General features: G+C 33.9%; 4 protein-coding genes across 11 annotated transcripts; 2 read left to right on the top strand and 2 right to left on the bottom strand.

Annotated features, from left to right (window-relative positions):
• The first annotated feature begins 179 nt into the window (after positions 1 to 179).
• LOC100747192 (chitooligosaccharidolytic beta-N-acetylglucosaminidase) lies at positions 180 to 3,790 on the top strand. Its single transcript, XM_003485730.4, has 6 exons — positions 180 to 334; positions 997 to 1,405; positions 1,824 to 2,270; positions 2,412 to 2,923; positions 3,057 to 3,187; positions 3,369 to 3,790. Exons 1-6 carry the CDS (start codon positions 252 to 254, stop codon positions 3,599 to 3,601), a joined length of 1,815 nt encoding a protein of 604 aa, XP_003485778.1. The 5' UTR covers positions 180 to 251; the 3' UTR covers positions 3,602 to 3,790.
• Positions 3,058 to 14,523, bottom strand: LOC100745521 (adenylate cyclase type 2). Of its 3 annotated transcripts, none has more exons than XM_003485800.4 (20): positions 14,343 to 14,523; positions 13,281 to 13,447; positions 12,655 to 12,984; positions 12,319 to 12,513; positions 12,123 to 12,229; positions 11,912 to 12,023; positions 11,636 to 11,763; positions 11,401 to 11,559; positions 11,185 to 11,317; positions 10,754 to 10,818; positions 10,215 to 10,320; positions 9,977 to 10,041; positions 9,662 to 9,832; positions 8,412 to 8,655; positions 8,028 to 8,191; positions 7,641 to 7,881; positions 7,309 to 7,563; positions 4,893 to 5,007; positions 3,235 to 4,255; positions 3,058 to 3,135 (listed from the first exon to the last, which is right to left on the bottom strand). In XM_003485800.4, the coding sequence occupies exons 1-19, from the start codon at positions 14,422 to 14,424 to the stop codon at positions 3,993 to 3,995; spliced, it is 3,102 nt and encodes a 1,033-aa protein (XP_003485848.1). In that variant the 5' UTR covers positions 14,425 to 14,523; the 3' UTR covers positions 3,058 to 3,135; positions 3,235 to 3,992. The 3 variants fall into 3 exon arrangements, with proteins under 3 accessions (XP_003485848.1, XP_033180759.1, XP_024228317.1); XM_033324868.1 differs by having other exon boundaries at positions 3,239 to 4,255; positions 14,343 to 14,424; XM_024372549.2 differs by lacking the exon at positions 13,281 to 13,447 and having other exon boundaries at positions 14,343 to 14,468.
• Positions 13,696 to 17,726, top strand: LOC112214109. Of its 3 annotated transcripts, none has more exons than XR_002948036.2 (3): positions 13,696 to 14,362; positions 14,585 to 14,792; positions 17,221 to 17,251. XR_002948036.2 is itself a non-coding variant. In XM_033324885.1 (3 exons), exons 1-3 carry the CDS (start codon positions 14,240 to 14,242, stop codon positions 17,378 to 17,380), a joined length of 453 nt encoding a protein of 150 aa, XP_033180776.1. In that variant the 5' UTR covers positions 13,709 to 14,239; the 3' UTR covers positions 17,381 to 17,726. The 3 variants fall into 3 exon arrangements, 1 of the variants encoding a protein (XP_033180776.1); XM_033324885.1 differs by having other exon boundaries at positions 13,709 to 14,324; positions 17,221 to 17,726; XR_004462990.1 differs by lacking the exon at positions 13,696 to 14,362 and adding an exon at positions 14,388 to 14,529.
• LOC100747000 (histone-lysine N-methyltransferase E(z)) lies at positions 15,225 to 18,799 on the bottom strand. 4 transcript variants are annotated; one of them, XM_024372550.2, is made up of 12 exons: positions 18,582 to 18,799; positions 18,200 to 18,513; positions 17,864 to 18,106; positions 17,572 to 17,788; positions 17,377 to 17,400; positions 17,005 to 17,105; positions 16,758 to 16,935; positions 16,297 to 16,671; positions 15,936 to 16,226; positions 15,677 to 15,859; positions 15,422 to 15,587; positions 15,225 to 15,352 (listed from the first exon to the last, which is right to left on the bottom strand). In XM_024372550.2, exons 1-12 carry the CDS (start codon positions 18,715 to 18,717, stop codon positions 15,292 to 15,294), a joined length of 2,289 nt encoding a protein of 762 aa, XP_024228318.1. In that variant the 5' UTR covers positions 18,718 to 18,799; the 3' UTR covers positions 15,225 to 15,291. The 4 variants fall into 4 exon arrangements, with proteins under 4 accessions (XP_024228318.1, XP_024228319.1, XP_024228320.1 ...); XM_024372551.2 differs by having other exon boundaries at positions 17,377 to 17,397; XM_024372552.2 differs by having other exon boundaries at positions 18,200 to 18,501; positions 18,582 to 18,786.
• Between the last annotated feature and the right edge of the window lie 546 nt (positions 18,800 to 19,345).

Here is a 19,345-nt window from a genome sequence, read left to right as displayed (position 1 = left end):
GTTAAGTAATAATTTTAAAGTAATCGTTTATTATCAGCAATTAACTTGGATGGTATAAAAACGAAACTCTTTTTTCATCGAATTCGTTAAAATTCAAATTTATTAAACAGTAATGTCGTTACCCCACTTCGTGATTCTTTATCCAATCAAAATGGATTTGATCCATGTCGCTAAGCGAATAAAATCATTCGAATGAAGAGATATCTGCAGTATTCAGTCATTCGAAAGACGTATCTATGCACGGATGAAACATGCGAAGTATTAATATACTCACTTTGTTACTTATCGTATTTATTATTGGAGTTAATACGAGTGATAGTATTGGAGAATATAGGTAAGTAATTCTTTCTATTTTTTAGATAAAATTTATAAATAATTTTTAAGCAATTTATAAAAAAATAAAATAAGGAGACATGTGGAATCAGCGTTTTAAATTTGAACGATTATAATTCAACGCAAACAGTTTTCCTTGAAAATTGACAAACAGACGGCAAGAGAAAGAGAGATTTGTTCCATTTTAACTTGTACAGTGAAAGCAGCAGGTAGATACATACGCGTACGTGGCACCTTATTCATCTACATCATAGGTGATATTAAACAGAAAATTAAATGAAATTGAACACGAAAAAAATGTACTATTATCTCGAATCAAAAATCGTAAATTTTCTAAATATTATAGTTTAAAAGTTATTAATAAATTCACTTTATAATAATTGTTAATCTTTGTTATACATGTATATTTTTACACATGAATAGATATATACATATCTTCATTTTTATTTTATTTTATTTATTTGGTTTATCAGTTAATGGCAGAAACAGTATTCTGATTTTTTTCTGAAAAGAAAAATGTTTTATTTTATCTATTTGGTTTATCAGTTAATGGTAGAAATGGTATTCTGACCTTTTTTTCCGAAAAGAAAAATGTTAAAGTTATATATCTTTGAATATATCTGAAGAAGGAGAAAAGAAGAAATCGATTAATTTTGATCACAGTTCACTATGGCATTATAAGTGCGAGGGTGGTCTCTGTAAGAAGGAGTTAATCACAAAGGATGTAACTGAACCCATTTCATTGGAAGTATGCGAACTGTTTTGTGGTGCATCCAGTTCTCTGTGGCCAAAACCAACTGGTCACCTGTCTTTGAGCAAGAATATGGTTCAGCTTAATCCAGATAAGATTTTATTAGGCGATGTACAAACTGGGACACAAATTGAATATCTTCTTAAAAGGAATATACTTTTATTAAGAAATATCGTAAAGAACATTGGCGGCAAATTAGCAAATGGTGGCGGGGTGGGCATGCTTATTCAATGTAAAGGTTATCTAGAAGATAACAACATTAAATTGACCTTGAACACGGACGAAAGCTACAATTTAACTGTAACACAAACGGATAAAACGGTGAGCGCGTGGTAATCCTTCCACAAAAAGCTTTGTTTGTCGTTCAGTATAATTTATATATATTTCATACGTTCGTAATTAATAACAGAAAGAGAAAGAGGAATTTAAAAAACACTAAAAATTAACTGTAATATAGTAGGAGGGAGATGAGGTGAGATAATCAGAGAAGGAAAGATCGTATCCAGAACGTTATTTCCATAACATATTACTAATACATATTTATGGTTTTATACGTGAAGATAGTCCGGTACTTCGGAACAGGTTTTCGATTTTCTTTGTCGATGAACTTGAATTATTAACATAATTTTATACTTAACAAAATAATTTATATATCCTGCTAAATAAGTACTCAAATATATATGTAATATAAAACATAATTACTCTTGTTTTTTTCTTTTTCTTATTTTATAATATATAGCTATTGGAAGTAACGATTATAGCGAAATCATATTTCGGTGTACGACATGCTCTGGAAACATTGAGTCAGTTGATCGTTTTCGACGATTTACGGAATCAGATTCAAATTCCAAATGAAATAGTGATCGTTGATGGCCCTGTGTATCCTTACCGTGGCGTGTTATTGGATACTAGCCGAAATTTCATTGACAAGGCAACGATATTGCGAACGATCGACGGCATGGGCATGTCCAAATTAAATACGTTGCATTGGCACATTATCGATTCTCAAAGTTTTCCCTATGTTAGCAAAACATGGCCGGAATTTTCAAAATTTGGCTCTTATGCAGCTGACAAGATTTACAATCAAGAAGATGTGAAGGAAATTATTGAATACGGCCTTATTCGCGGTGTTAGAGTACTACCGGAATTTGATGCTCCCGCCCACGTGGGAGAAGGGTGGCAATGGGTAATTGAAATTCTTTACTATCTTTTATTTTATGCGCTTTAACGAAGAAAAAGGAATTAAAAGCAGAAGTTAAAATAAAAGAACAAGAAGCAGATGAAGAATGAAAAGCAAATGAAATTTTGATGATTCTATCGCTTTCAGATTGGAAATGATACAGTTGTTTGTTTCAAAGCAGAATCCTGGAGAAATTACTGCGTTGAGCCACCTTGCGGTCAATTGAACCCGACTAATGAGAAAGTATACGAAATTCTCGAAGGAATATATAAAGACATGATACGGGATTTTCAACCAGACCTGTTTCATATGGGTGGAGATGAAGTGAATATAAACTGTTGGAATTCTTCAGCCGTTATTAGAAATTGGATGCAAACTGTACAAAATTGGGATCTATCAGAATCAAGTTTTTACAAGCTTTGGGATTATTTTCAAAAAAAGGCAATGGACAAGCTGAAAATCGCTAACGATGGAAAGGAGATACCTATCATTTTGTGGACTAGTGGCTTAACCAACGAAGAAAATATTAAATACTTGGATCCTAAGAAGTATATCATTCAAGTATGGACAACCAAAGATGATCTTAGTATTGGTAGATTGTTACGAAATAATTTTAAATTAATTATTTCTAATTATGACGCTCTTTATCTAGATTGTGGGTAGGTAAATAAGTATTTTCAAGTTATTATATTATTAGTAGTATTATAAATTATTAATATACTCGTAATTAACAATTTAATATTAGATTTTGGCATCCTCCACTTTCTATTTTGCTTATGCTTTTTCTTTTAGCTTCTCAGCTTGGGTAGGCGAGGGTAATAATTGGTGTTCTCCTTACAAAGGATGGCAGATCGTTTATGACAACTCTCCTCTGAAAATGATCAAATTGCAACATCTCGAGAATAAAAAACATCTTATATTAGGTAAATATTTCTTTTTACTTTGAAATGCAAAGATTATATTATTATACCTACAATGTCCGATTGGGCTTCTTTTGTACATTTAAGAAGTAAGCGGCTTATTAAAGAGAAAAATTTAGCCATGGTGATGTCACACAACAATTATATACATATATAGTATAGGCATATCTTTGTGTTGTAACAGGAGGTGAAGCAGCTCTTTGGACGGAACAAGCCGATAGCGCGTCAACTGATACGAAAATTTGGCCTAGGTCCGCAGCATTTGCTGAGAGATTGTGGGCAGAGCCCAATTCAACTTGGATTCATGCTGAATATAGAATGCTGAGACATCGAGAACGATTCGTAAAAAGAGGAATCTCTGCTGAGACCTTACAACCTGAATGGTGTTTGCGAAATCAAGGACACTGTTACGCATAATCTGTCCTTAAAAAATTAACGAACAAAATCGTTTACTTCTTTCTTTCCTTTCTTTTTTTCTTTTTTTCTGATCCTATCGATTTTGATTAACACTTCAATTATATATGCATAATGTGTATTTGCTTATATGTGAATATATATAAACATATAATTGTTTGTTTATATAACAGTATAACATTAAATAATTCATAATTTTATCACGTGTATTCATAATTTATTCACTAATGACATTACTAAGTAACAAGTATAAACTTACGTTATACTCTTACTTTTTTTGGCTCGGCTTTTAGAATGAACAAAGTGACTGTTCCTCTATCTCTTTTCTTTCATTACATTTTCCGTTTCATTTGCATCTTTAGATTTTGTCTGACCTAAGTCAAACATTCCTAAATTAAGTTTCTTCTTTGTCGTCGAATGGTGTTTTTACGAAATATGTTATTAAAGTTCCTTTTCCTTTGACATAAGTAGGGCCTCGACACGTCAATTCATAACCAGCGGCGATTAGAATCTTGGCTGTATCTTCAGTAACTTGAAGTTTTCCCATTTCTCCGCAACTATCCATTCTTGATGCTACGTTTACGGTATTTCCCCAAATATCGTATTGAGGTTTTTGTGCTCCGATCACCCCTGCTATCACAGGTCCATGATTTAAACCTATAACGAAAGAAATTTTGTTATAAAACCAACTAGATTATACATGTATACTAATAGCTTTTTCTTCCTTAATAATAAGTTTTTTCCTCCTTTCTCTCTTGAGGTAAACTTTTTGAAAAATGTAATATATTTTTGTATTTATTAAATGTCGCCCTCCCTCTCTATTATATTGTAGTATCGGAGAAAAACTCTGGGGAAAATTCCGATGAACTACAGGTAGAAAACAATAAAAGTGTTGACGGGCCCGGAACAATGGGAATCCCGATGGGCCATATACCCGTGCTCCTTTATGACATTGGTTAATTAAAAAGTCATCCACGTCTGTGGAACACATGTGCGTGCTAGGAATACCAAAACTGTGGTATATAAAGCAAGTTGTGAGTTGAGTTGCGAATTATCAATTTAGCTGTCTTAGTTATATCACATTACTGCATTAAGTTCACGTTAAATAACCATCGTTTCTGTTTAAATCATAATAAATAAATCCATAAAGATCAGCAACCAGTGATTTCTACAATATTTTCTTGTTATTTTACAATAAATTATTTATTAAATCTCTTTTTTTGTATACTTCTGGCAGATTAACGTTACATACACACAATATAGGTTCGTATTTATATTTTTGAAGGAAACTTACCCATTCTTAATTTAAATCTTTGAAAAGATTCCTTGTTGATTTGATCGAGGATTGTCATCAAAGCAAGAGCAAATTCAACGAGAATGATTATATTATGATCTTGTTTTGAAAGTTCCTGAAAGTAGAAAATGTCTAATTTTGTGTAATTGTTTAATTGAAATTTCGAAAAATACCGTTCATATTGTACTATCGTAACGTCAAAATTTATTTTTATTTATTTGTTGAAATTACAATCAATTCTCGCGTTGAGAATTTTCAGTAATTTTTCTGGCGTGGCGCAGTGACATGGCTGTTTATTTACAATAAGTTAATACTTGTTATAGATAGGTATAATTTGTAGGTATTATAAGTAAGTGCATATGCTTAATTTGGATAACTAAATGAATCTAGCGTTTAGGTCTAGCGGGTAGTGCCTCTTCAGCCTGCGAATCCGTCGTGTCGAGTAGTCCAGTGATTAGGGGGTTTCGGTGTTTGTTGACTCTTTTGCTATATCTGTCGCTGTATTTTGCTATTTCCTCTTTGACTGTGGGTATCTTGAGGTCGCGATGGATGGTTTTGTTGGTAACATACCAAGGTGCGTCTATTAAGGATCTTAGCGTTTTCGATTGGAATCGTTGTAGTATTTCGATGTTGGAGTTACTTGCTGTTCCCCATAGTTGGATTCCGTAGTTCCAGATAGGTTTTATTACGGTCTTGTAGAGGGTAATTTTATTCTGTATGTTTAGTTTGGAGCGTCGGTCCGTGAGCCAATAGAGTTTTTTTAGTTTGTCCTTTAGTTGCTTCGTTTTATCTGAGATGTGTTTCTTCCACGTTAGTCTCCTGTCCAGGATCATGCCCAGGTATCGGACTGAGTCCCTGCTAGGAACTGTTGCATTGTTGATGGTGACCTGGGGGCAGGTTATAAAGCGTAAGTGCCGACAGGCCCATCAAAATGCCTTCGGTCTTTCAGTCAAATAGAATACATTTCCTTTTCATACACAGCAAGTAACTCCAACATTGAAATACTTCAACGCTTCCAATCGAAAAACGCTAAGATCCCTAATTGATGCACCTTGGTATGTTATCAACGAAACAATACACCGCGACCTCAAGATACCCACAGTCATGTGTGTCTTCCACGTTAGTCGCCTGTCCAGGATCATGCCCAGGTATCGGACTGAGTCCCTGCTAGGAACTGTTGCATTGTTGATGGTGACCTGGGGGCAGGTTATAAAGCGTAAGTGCCGACAGGCCCATCAAAATGCCTTCGGTCTTTCAGTCAAATAGAATACATTTCCTTTTCATACACAGCAAGTAACTCCAACATTGAAATACTTCAACGCTTCCAATCGAAAAACGCTAAGATCCCTAATTGATGCACCTTGGTATGTTATCAACGAAACAATACACCGCGACCTCAAGATACCCACAGTCAAAGCAAGATACCCAAAGTCAAAGAGGAAATAGCAAAATATAGCGACAGATATAGCAAAAGAGTCAAGAAACACCGAAACCCCCTAATCACTGGACTACTTGATACGACGGACTAGATTCGCAGACTGAAGAGGCACTACCCGTTAGACCTAAACGCTAGATTCAATTAGTTATCTAAATTAAGTAATATTCACTTATTTATAACACTTACTTATAAATTATACTTATCTATAATAAGTATTAACTTATTATAAATAACCAGCCATGTCACTGCGCCACGCCAAAAAAATTACTGAAAATTCTCAACGCGAGAATTGATTGTAATTTTAATAAATAAATAAAAAAAAATCTTAGCTTCTTATTGTAGTATCGCGGAAAGACTGTTTAAGAAAGACCCGACGAAATATATACAGTGTTGCGATAAAGCGTAAGTGCCGACAGGTCGAAAGGTTCGGGACATTTCAATAGGAACAATAGCAAACGCGCCATGGTAAGTTAGAAACGAGGACATTCAGAAAGACCTGGGAATACCAACGGTCAAGGAGGAGATTGACAGAAATGCAAGAAGGTACAGAGAAAGAATAGCAACGCACCCGAACCGGCTGGCAGCGGAAACGGTCGGCGCAACAAACATAAAAAGAAGACTAAAAAGGAAACACCCAACACAGCATCGTCTCCGAACAGCACTGATTTTCCATCCTTCGAACAGTCAACATCCTTTGACCGGGAATACTCCCGTAGATCAGTCACTCACTCATCTTATACATACGCACCAGCGTAACTATCTTCTTCACAAGTTGTTAGAATAAACGGTGATTTATAACTTATTATACAGTGTTACATTCATTGAACCACTTCTGTTATCTTAACCGAAACAGGGGAACGACTATTTCGCGGCGTCGATTAACCGAATCGTAGCGAGAATTTACGCCTCCCGCTGACGCATTTTCCTAGCGACCGCGTATCTCCGCGAACGGTCGTAACAATCGATGTGCATTTTTACCTTTTCATCAATATCTTCTTTCCCTGGACTAAGACCAGAAGCCAACATATAGGTGCTACCGATAGTTTTAATTTTTTCGATTCCAGAAAATTTTGGCTTAAGCAACAATTTGTCAAAATCACATATAATTTCATTTAGAAGCCTCAGACATTCCAATCCTTGTTTATTTATGTCGGTTTCATCATAGAATTCCTTATAATTTGGAATGGATGCAAACATTACGGCAATACTGCTGTATCTTTCATGATAAAGATCCTATGGGAGAATTTCTAAGCTTGAGAAACATTTTTACTCGTTTACTGTTGTTGCTGTTTAAGTAGCGAGATGTTCACCTGAGTTGCTCTGACGTTCGTTAAAAAATGCTCTGCTACATGAGCAGGCAGTATGTTTTCGAGAAGAATCTTGTTAATACCTCTCATAGTTTCTACCTCATCCTGTTCTATTTTCAGTTTATTTTGCCATAGAAAATCAGTTCTCGAAGTATATTCAATTTGTCTATCCAAAATGTGCAGCACGAGGCATACAAGTGCAAGTAAATAACAAATTGTGAATAAATAATGAATGCGATAATGTCTGCGAAATAAGTCAGGTATATAGGTATAAACATTACAATTTGTTGTATACATACACATATGTATACATATAAATAAATAAACACCGACATTGAGATTTCAATATTTTTTATATAATTTTTAAATAGTATAATTATTTCTACTTACTCGACGGTCTCGATCGCATTATACAATCGTGCGACTGGTGCTTGCGAAAACACAAATACGATTGTTGTTAGAGAGAGAAACATTGTGCAGAATTTTAGCAAAAAATCAACACGTAAATGTGTCCAACCTACGATTAAGGACATCACCGCAGTATATATATATAACTGAAAAAGGAAGAAGAAAATACCCTTTGTGAATAAAATAACTCTTTTTTGTACTGTATCTGTATACACAGTTAGTATTACATAATCTCGAATTTTGATGTTATTTAATCAAGAACTATTACAATGGGAAGTTAATACACCTAGTTAGTCTAATCGTAAAAAAGTATGTTAAAGTTAACTTTTTTCATGTACATATTTATGTATAAATATTGATACGTACTGGTACGATGACATCGTATTTGTTTGCCTGTTCGATATCGTTCAACAATATACTAAGAACGCATGACGTGATCGTTAAAACGACCGTAATTAAGTATACTGCTATTCTGACTTCCCTGTTCAAGGATAACCAACTTCGTATATTGTTCCCATCGATTCTGGTTTTAATATTTGACCAACATAATATGGAAAAAATGGATAAACATGATAAAACAGGTAGAAAACAACTGTAAACTGTGATGCTCCTGTAATAAAAATCTCTATGTGTAACGATCTATACAGGGCGTGTCCAGAATCGTGATACAATTGCCGAAACTCATAACGAAAAAATAAATTGAAAATGAAGAATAAAGTCTTTTTGTATAAGGATTTGTTTTTTGAGAAAAGTAACTGAAAATTTTCCTGGTACACAGTAAGTATACTCTTATTTCCCTTTTGCAGGTATATACACACGTGGTCGTTTTTGGTACGGTAACCGTCAATGGCATAGAGGAGATACGTACATTTCCGATCGTCTAAATTACTACGGCGATACTGCTACAATATAGGATGTATGTATATAATCGATGATATTTCTCTTGAGTCAACTAACGGGAGAATCATCCTTTATGATACTTATTGTCGACTTGTATATATGTATTTGTTTCATCCCGGAACGGAACAAGCAAAAGAATGTGTCAAGTCCCCTTGATAAAGCTTATAACACAATCACAAAGGAAGACTACTTTTAAATAGAGATCTCATGTTGTATTCAGGCTCCTTAAGAACAATTATAAGCCATTATTCGCGAGTGAGCACTCTCCTGAGCAAATAGGATTCGTTTTTCGCTAGAGCGACCAGACTATCGGCGAAAAATATGCAGCTGTTCGTGAACAGTCTGTCAGTCTGGATGCAGTATTAAAGCATATTAGGAGTAACAAGTATTAATTTTTTCAAAATTTTTATTTTTTTTCACGCTTAATAGCCGAAGACGTGTTATCTCGGTATTTAAATTCCGAAGAATAATTTAGAAACAATGAGCACTTCACATCAATTCTAGTATAGTCCCACCTTTATTAGGATAAAACGCGCCAAAGCCAAATGGGAAGGTTGCCGTGAACATTTTGTACAACAATGAATCAACATACATCCTAAATTAAGCTCAAACATTCCAAGTACGTCGCGCGTTTTTTGAATTTTTTTAATCATATATATTCTTTTATCAATACGAGGAAAATCGAATAATAAATTAGTCGGTTAGTAGGTGCTTACCTCGGTAAATACATAATTTGAATGGCGAAGATCATAGCATAAATAATAGTTGAAGCGAGGAGATACCACGGATATTGTTCATCAATCTGTTGGCGGTATTGAAGTTCTTGGTTTTGATCATAAAATCGATAAGTGAAGGATGACATGCCTTCGTTGCTCTGACACCATTTTCTATTGTGATGAACACGCATATGAACATTGAATATTGGATATGTATATATGTAGTGATGGTTAATTTATGCCATATATGTATGTATGTATGAGTATAGTGCATGATATTTATAAAAACGAAAAAAAAGAAAAAGATAAACTCACCTTATATCGAGAAAACAATTAGAATTACTATTTACGAAAAGATTCGATTCAATCATAGCGATGCTCTATAAGAGACAAAGAGACACATAATGCGTTAATTCCTATAGTTCAAATTCTTGATTTAATCATATCTCATTGCATTAATACAAGAAAGGACTAATTTTCCTTCTTTAGATTACCAACTAATTACTAACTAATTAAAAACAATAAATTGAACGACAATCAGTTATTTGCTTACCGTTAGGCCAATATTCTTAGCAAGCGTAGCTTCTACAACGTTGGCGAAAGGTTTATCAGCACCCCAACTTTCAACATATTTTGTCATTTTACTGCTTGGTCTTGATCTGCTCAAATATAGAGATGAAAATTATTTTAAATGTGTATTTATAGCTTGTTTTCTTCTTTTCTTCCGTTTTCCTTTCTCTGTTTCTTTTTTTTCTTTTTTTTTTGAGTGACAATTATCGAAATATCAAAAGAAGACGTATACAAATGATACTTTCTTAACCTTTTGAACTTAGTTAAACATTACTCATTAGTGGTTAATACAGAAGGTATGAAGAAGAAGAATGTGATCATCATTTTAAAAGCTAAAAATGAACGATCCTGTTACGACATTAGCTATCTATTGACAGTGCACTAATTTCATTCGGGTTAGAGAATTATAATTACATTTAAAGCCAAATTTAAATGCGGGAAGGTGGCATTGTTACAGCATTGACACAGTTTCCATACGTGAATAGACCGAAATATCGAAACTGAACGATGTGCCGTGTTCACCTGGACGGTATGGAGACAGCACTGCGTTCGCGCTCATCATCCGTGTGATTTTCTTGGTTGGCTTTCTACCATAACACAAAATAAATCATTATGCATCAGATTTGGTTAACAAATTCAATAACTCGAACCAATGTTCGAAGTATCATTATTAAAATAAAATCAATCAATCAGATTGTAATTGAATATTCTACTGCAGTAATCGATGGTAATTGAATAATTATTTTTTCTCAATACTCGATTGTTTTACCGATTTTGATACATACACGACATTTTTACCTTAATTTTTAGTTTAATTTAATCTATTGAAATTAATTTAAATCTTATGCACAGAGCATTAATTTTTGTATCACGAATATCAATGGAAAATTCTAATTTGTGATTAAAATGTCTATTATTAATGATACTGATGGAAAAAGAGGATTTAATCTCACCTTTGGTGGCACTATCAAAAAAGTTTCAATATTGTGCTGGGCAAGATAGCTCTCTCGCGACCCTCCATTGCCAGGTTCCACTTCGAAGTGATTTCCAAGATGAAGCAGGGTAGCTTTAGTTATATGCACTCTCCTTGAAAAAAGGAAAGCTATTCGAAAGTAAAGACATTTTCCTCGTTCCAATAAGCGAAGTATATGATAACTAGAATAAATTACCCCGGTAAACCACCGCTCTCCATATGGTTTGCCAGTGTAACATCATCACTCCAAACGTCAAATTGCCATTTTCGTAAACCAAGTACACCACATAGCACGTTTCCGGTGTGTATTCCTATTCGCATATCCACGTTGAATCCCGTTGCTTCGCGAACGAATCTAAAAAGAGGAACGATCGGTTATATTTGTATCATTGTAGCATTGCGGAGAAAGACCAGCTTATCCTTTCTTCTACCTGATAGCATCTATCATTTGTAATCCCATAGTCACGCAATTGTACGCATGATTCGGTCGAGAAATGGGTAATCCTGAAACGCAGTAGTAACAGTCACCCAGGATTTTGATTCTCATGCATTGATTTTCCTAAAAATGGGAGTTTGTGTTTTTTACTCAAACATTATCAGATTACGAATTTAAGTTACGATATTTCAGTAAGATAGCAGACTCATTTTGTGCGATAATAGGTGCGAATAATAGGAGACGATCCAATAAAAAATGATCGCGACTTTACCTGAGCGATTTGGTCGAATCTTCCGAATAGTTCGTTCAATATCTTTACCAAATTCGAGGCTGACAATTGTTCTGAGAGCGGTGTAAAATTAACAATGTCCGCATATAAAATACTGAAAGAGATATCATTATTCTTTCTACCTATTTTACGTTTGACTAATACTAATACTAGTACTAATGAAAATAGTATTTGGTTCCATCCTTTAACTTACCTAACATTGTTATATCGTTGCACGTACATTTCATGGAATCTAGTTTGCGTATGTTTACGAGCCTCTTGACACGCATCCGCCATTTTCAACATAATGCTTCTTTTCACCTGTCTCAATTTTATTTAACAATGTCCAATATACTTGAACGGACAATCAACAATGGTAATGTTTTATCAGAGGAAAATACAAAGCTTACCTCAGCTGCAATATAAGCCGGAATAACACTCAACAATAACTGTTCTTGTTGTTCTCTTTCACATTCTAACTTTATTCTGGATTCGATGACTGTTTTTGTTCTAGAAAACGTTCTATTGTGCGCTTTTGTAGTTAGGATGCTATAATACGAACCCGACAAAACAGCAGCAAACAGAAAGACGATCTCGCTGCATGTCTAAATTAAATGACAATGAGAATGATCAAATAAGTAGGCCCGAATATGGACACAAAGTAAATGAAGATACAAAAAATAAAGTAGTATAATAGTAGTAGAGGATATGCTAATTTAAACAGGCAAACAGGTATACCGCCATACCTCGACTATTTGATAGTAGCTCGAGTGATCGAAAAGCACGAATCGCATGCCTAAATGAATAACAATTAGCGTAATTGCAAGAATCGTTGGTGTTTGTCGACTACCTCTCGGTAGTACAGCGATCATTGCGTGAACTGCTATAAACAAGGGTACCGAAGCACGCACGATTATAATTCCAACACCTAAAGTAGCAGACGCAATAAAGCCAATGAGAAGTCTAGCTTTAGCGGATGCTAACGCGGACGGTAGTTGCGTTATTAGTAGTAAACTTAATGAAGAGAATAATAATATCGTCAAAGTCGATATAGGGACAGTCGCTTCAGTTAAATCCTGTAACAAAACGAAACGAGTGGGCTAAGAATAATTTGAAGTTTTTTCTTTCTATTTTAGACTTTGGATACATAATATGTATACATACGATTACTTGTGGGTATATAGTAACAAAACCAAGTATTGTAAGCTAAATATACAATAACTATGTATTTTACGTACATACTCGTGTATACATATTTATTTCCCCTTGTTACGCTAAATGGTTTATGAGCGATAAAAAGAATACTCAGTTGAGTTACGAAATTAACGGTTTAGCGCTATTTTAATGTTTCGTAGGGACGCATTAAATTTACCTGATAGTTAGGAACGCAGAGAATTCCTAGAGCGGGAATCAAGGCAGCGACAGCAACGAGGAGAGTGCCAGCATAGAGGGAGGCTGTTAATTTCCCCTCGTATTTGCTTCGCAGTTGTTTTAAATCCTCAATGTCGGCTTCTTTTGCCACATGTTTCTCTGATTTTTCTACAATATGTCCATATATTGCATATATTAATTACTATTACTATTAAGGTTGAGAAATAGTAATATCCAAGAAAGTTAGACAATTGAAAAATCTCTAACTCGCATTAAAAGCATCTCTATAAGCATCGAGAATCGAGAGCAATAGTATCGCATGTGTGTATATAGTATTGCATGCACGTACGAACATATACGATGTATACATAGGTATATACATAGGTATAATATGTATAGGTACAATACATGCATAATGCAAGCAAGTGGTATGTATGTATGCAAGTACACACTGCTAAGCGATGTAAGAGGTGTAAGATATCTAATCCCTTTCTCCATTACATTTTTTACGATCTTACAATTTTTAATTGTCTGTTTCATTTGAAACAAACCAAATCGACAAAAATTACTCAATAAGAAGGAAAAACAGAACATCTAACGAATTCACGGTTCTTTCTCTCAATATGTTTCTAGCTTTAAGAGTTGGCTGATTGCCAGTACGAGCTATTTCCGATCTATGTAATTCAACGGAAATTTAGTTGACTTTTTTCTTTATTGTTAGTCATGCGTAATGTTACCCTCGCAAAGAATCATGTTCGCGAATAGCTTAACAATAAATGTTATTAAAAGTATAGTTCACGTACAGTTCGAGCAAAATATATATCTATCTTAAATCGCAAATCTTTTTCTATTGTTTTATGATGTATTAACAGGCTCGGTTTTTTTTATTCTACTTTATTTTTATGAATATATGAATATATGAATGTAGATTGATAGGATGAACATCATTAATGTCAGTACATGCACATTTTTATCTCAGTAAAGAACTATTTGTATATGTATCTAGTTTCCTACTTGTATTCGCCTCTATTGAACATGACATCATGTAAGCTTATATCATTACCTTCTGCTGGCATAACACTGGTAAAATACTCCGTTTCTGTTTCGTGTTTTAATTCTTTCGACTGCTTAATTTTCTCAGTCATTGAATATTCAATATTTCCCACTTTTTTCAATTTTTAATCGATCAATCACACAAAACAATTTTTGAGCGTTGCTCCGATAATTGTACAATCAGAAAGTGTTAAAGTGTAAGTGGATCACAAGGAAAAAATATAACTATTATACACTGCAACCTATTCGTAGTTCTTGCACTTTTGGATCCCTTACCGCGATGGTGGGGAGAAGGAGAAGTAGGAAGAAGGAGAAGAACAAGCGGAAGAAGGAAAGAGAGAAAGAGAAACAAAAGTAATAAACAGATTATCCGATCGATACAAGCAACATTTTTAACATTAGCATGTTTACTTATGTTAATGAAATTCAATTATAATTCATTCTGGAACGACATTTTGTTGTAAGTACAAGATTTAATGATTACAATGATATTCCGACAGATATGTATACAAACTATTCATAGCGATTACTATCTTGAAAATACGAAGATCGCTATTAATAGCTCAATTGTTTATCAAACAAGTTTATCACAGAGCTTTTCCATTATATATTGTTTTAAATTAACACCGTTTATTTAGTCAGATTTATATTAAGTATTTGTACATACTATAACTTTCTTTGTTACTATTAATCTTTGTTTGTGAAACGAAAAAGTAATATTTAATTTAACCACTTTCGATTTAGACATAAAACTAAATTAGATGATAAAGGACCATGAACAATATTATAGACATTAAATCGGTATTTTCCAAAATACATGTATAATTTATTGATTATATTTCTCTCTTTTTTGCTTTCATTTGTTTTGTAACAAAAACTGTATTATTATTTCTTTCTTTTTCTTTATCTCTCTTCAATCTTTATCAAATATGTTACTGTCTAATGTACTTTATTTTACATTATAAAAATTCCATTTCACGTTCAATGCCCACGAATTTTAATTGTTCTGTTGGTCCATATCTGTAGGAGAAGAAATATATAAATATAATGCGAAAATAATGTGATACATAATAATGTTAGCAATTTTACCGGTAATCAAAAAATAATTCCTCGCCAGGCTGAATAGCTCTTTTTGCAAAAATACCTATCCTATGGTCGCCATTTACCATCATTACTTTTGCATAGCAATTAGGATTTATTGAATGATTCGCGAATCTTATTTTATTGCCCTTTCGTGTGGCATCCACGACAAAGTCTAAATGTTAAAACGGCAAAATTAATAGAAATTTGATTGTTTTTCAAACATTGGTAGGAAATTTTAAGACTTGTTACTATTTTTCTTACCGTTATTAAGGTTAAAGAGGAAACTACACATGTACTTATCATACACTTTGCCTCGTCTGTCAGCTTCATCTTGACTTATAATTTCACCACAATATTCCGATATAAATTCATTCTTTGCCGCAGATTCCTTAAGAAATATTCCCCAGCCAGCCACATCAGATGGTGCCATTAAAAGATGTTTGTCTGAAATTACATTATGCTTTATATGAAGTGAAAGTTAATGTTATGATTTCAAAAATATAAAGATGTATATACATACGGAGACCGCGTTGAACGCTAACGTTTTTGCACGATATTTTAGTAATATGAAACTGATCTGCACCGCATGTTTGGCATAGATCTGGGTCACATTCCCTAACGGCTAGGTAACAGGGGCACTGTTTTGTATTACATTGAGCTTTACATCTACATCCTGGGAAACGATTCTGACATTCGCTACTGCATTGGCAAAACTTCTCGCAGAAATTCTGAGCTTGTATACATGGACACGAGTTATCGCACTGTCTTCCCGGGTGATCACATGGAGCAAAATTATGAACATGATTGGCACCTTGAAAACAAGAATATAACATAAATTATGAATTTATAGAAAGTAATATTATTTATTTTAGAATATTCACCAGAATCCTTTTTTAGCTGTATTTTTCTACAATGCATTGACCAAAGACGGTGTTTCTTTTTTTTCTTTCGTGGTGGCGTAAAGTCCTTCAAATTTTCGACTGCTGGAATATCTGACGCTTCTTTCTGTGCGAACTGATACACTTCCTGACATGTTTTAGTCAGCATTATTTGTGCTAATGCGCACGGATTACCAGGGAAAGCTTTATGAAGAGCTCGAAACAAACTTTGCTCTGAACCTGTCCACGAAGGTTCGCTTTCTGTCTTTATTCGTTTATCGAGACCCAGAAGAGTAAATGGAGTTTGATTTTCCGGTTGAGCTTGATCTTCCATCAATTCTTCGGATTTTGTTTCTTTATTAACGTTTTGTTTAAAATCTATAACAGCGATATGATAACAACATATGAATCAATGTAGACACTATGTACCTTATTTAGAAAAAATCAGTTATTCTGTATATTACCTTGACAACCACCTGCTTGACTATACTTATTGCTATCATTGCTATCTTCACTACTCGCTTCGTTTCCGGAATCTACGCTTGCTTGTTTCCGTACCTTTCTGGGACCACCGCGTTTCTCATCGCTTTCCTCGTCTTTTATATCTGCCGCTTGTGCAGCAAGTTTTTCTTTCATGCCTTCCTATGAAACAAAATTCGCGTTTTAGTTGCCTGCTTTTCTTGTTACTGTTATTATCATTCTTGTTTTTACCAAATGCATGTAACATTCTGTTCCACAAGGTTCAGAAAAAGGTTTCAAATCAGGTCCCTTTCGTTTTTGCAAATTTGGTCCTGGATGACAGACTTGAAGTCCTATAAGTAACAATGTAAATTCAGTGTGAAGCTATTTCTAAAGGAAAGTATCACAGACGATGTAGAATTTAGTATGTGTTCACAGCGTCGAACGACCAACGAAATATGATTGCAGATGTATCCTTGATGGCTTCTCCATGCTAAACGAAAAAAATAAACCGAATAAAGAACGAAGAAGAAAGAAATGGGAGAAAGAAAGAGAAGATAAAAGTAAAAAGAGAAAGAAGCGTTTGTTCAAATATGATCGTTTGTATGCAGTGTTGTTCTTTACCTGACGGCGACGCTCCCCTGGCTGCTACAATAAATCAGGAATCATAAATGATTGTAATTAACAGATGATCAATTTAAGGCAGGGATACAGCATGGTGTATAGCCATTAGGTTGTATCTCAATACTGATCTTTATAATTAAATGATATAATCAATCTAAGAAGAGTGAAACATTTATGTCTTATTTTTATACTCACGATGGAGGAAACAGTCGTATTTGAAGCATCTTCTACAAAATAACGTATGGAAGGAATGCATTGTTTGTTCTCTAGGTACACTCTTTGCGTTTACTCCATCAATATTCGGTGTACATTCTGGAGGTAAGATATTGGGATCCGATCTCTCCGTTAATTCTATATATTTTTCTTTTAATTCTTCTGGCCTACCTTTGTCAGGGAACATACTAGATATTGCCTAAAGAATTGATATAATAATACTATAACTGTTATAAATAATAAGGGAAAATTAGTTTCTATATATACCACTTACATTAAATATATGCATAGATGGAAATGGATTTTTATCAGTTCTAACTTCTTCCAACAATTTTTCTGCTTTAATTTCTGTTTTGATAAGAATATCCTTCTTATCTTTATCTTTATCATCTTCTTTTTCTTTTCCTTTCTTTACTTGTTCTCTATCCCTGTCCTCTTTTTCATACTGTATTAAAGCATTTACTAAATCCACAAAAATTGAATCATCCATGAAGCCCGATTCTCTGTCTCCATGTACCTAGAATCAATCGATTAAACTTACTTTCCATAATGATAAATCATTATTTCATTTTAACAAAGATAGCTTTTATTCTCATTATATCGCACATACTTTTCCATCATAATTTTTTATTAACTCTTCGATAAATGTACCATCTTGGTCTAAAATTTCATCCCCCATATAAGGTATGTTATGCAACACTGTTTCATCTTCAACCATAAAATTCTGTTGTATTGGAGCCCATGTATACATGGTTGGTATAGGAGTGACTGCATTAATGATCTTAACAGGACATGATTGTACATCATTGTCAGAACTGGTTACTTCTGCCTTTTTCATACAGGATACATGTGGTGGTATATCTTGCATTGCAAGCCACATTGCTTTCCCGTCTGCCCATCGTTTTTGTTCAACTATTAAAAGATCTAAGAAGTAGTAAAAATTCAAGACAAGATTTGCTTTAACGATAGTGAGAAATAAAGAAGATACTAACCGGACATAATCTTACGGTTTTGATTCCAAGCAATTTTTACCTCGTCTGCCCGTTTATAGCGTTTCATTTGTCTCAAACGCATATATTCCGATTTTACCCGCTTTTTCCATTCTGCAGATACCTTTGCTTTCGACATTGCAACGAAAGCTTTATTCCGAATACTACAAAATGGTGTATGAGTACTTGGATTTCTTTTATTACTGAAACTGTCTTTAGTTGACAGTAGATGTCTATGATATGATGACGCTAATAGTAGTGATATGGCGGTAAATTCAAATCCAAATTCAAATAAACAAAATTCCAAAATGGATATGAATGTGTAAATTAAGAATGAAATTCGAAATCATTTAGTTAGACACATTTATACATATATCTATATATAATGATGGCAAGGAGAAAAATACAAATACCCTATTGAAAAACTCTGAATTAGTTATTAAAGGATAATATTTATACATTAATAGTTTCTATTTTCTGAAAAATGTACTTAATCTTATAATTAATCGACTCGTGTTTTAACTATAAGAAAAGTTATAAATTGTACTTTGGCAATCATTTTCTTAACTTGGACTCTGTATATATATTATACAATACACGTGCATTCCGGGTACAATGGCGGAATGGAAGCATCATTATGATTCGAGAACCATTGAAGTGGAACTGGCGGGAGAATCCTTGATTGGACAGAGCCTGATCCACGTGGTCTGACCTAAGTATGCAGTTTTATATGCAGTGGAGTATGGAGAAGGGTGTTAGGAGAAAGA

This window comes from Bombus impatiens, unplaced genomic scaffold (genome assembly GCF_000188095.3).
Source record: "Bombus impatiens unplaced genomic scaffold, BIMP_2.2 scf_0080, whole genome shotgun sequence".
Lineage (NCBI taxonomy): Eukaryota > Metazoa > Arthropoda > Insecta > Hymenoptera > Apidae > Bombus > Bombus impatiens.
Note: the sequence above shows the minus strand (reverse complement) of the source record. Positions and strands in the feature narration are given on the sequence as shown.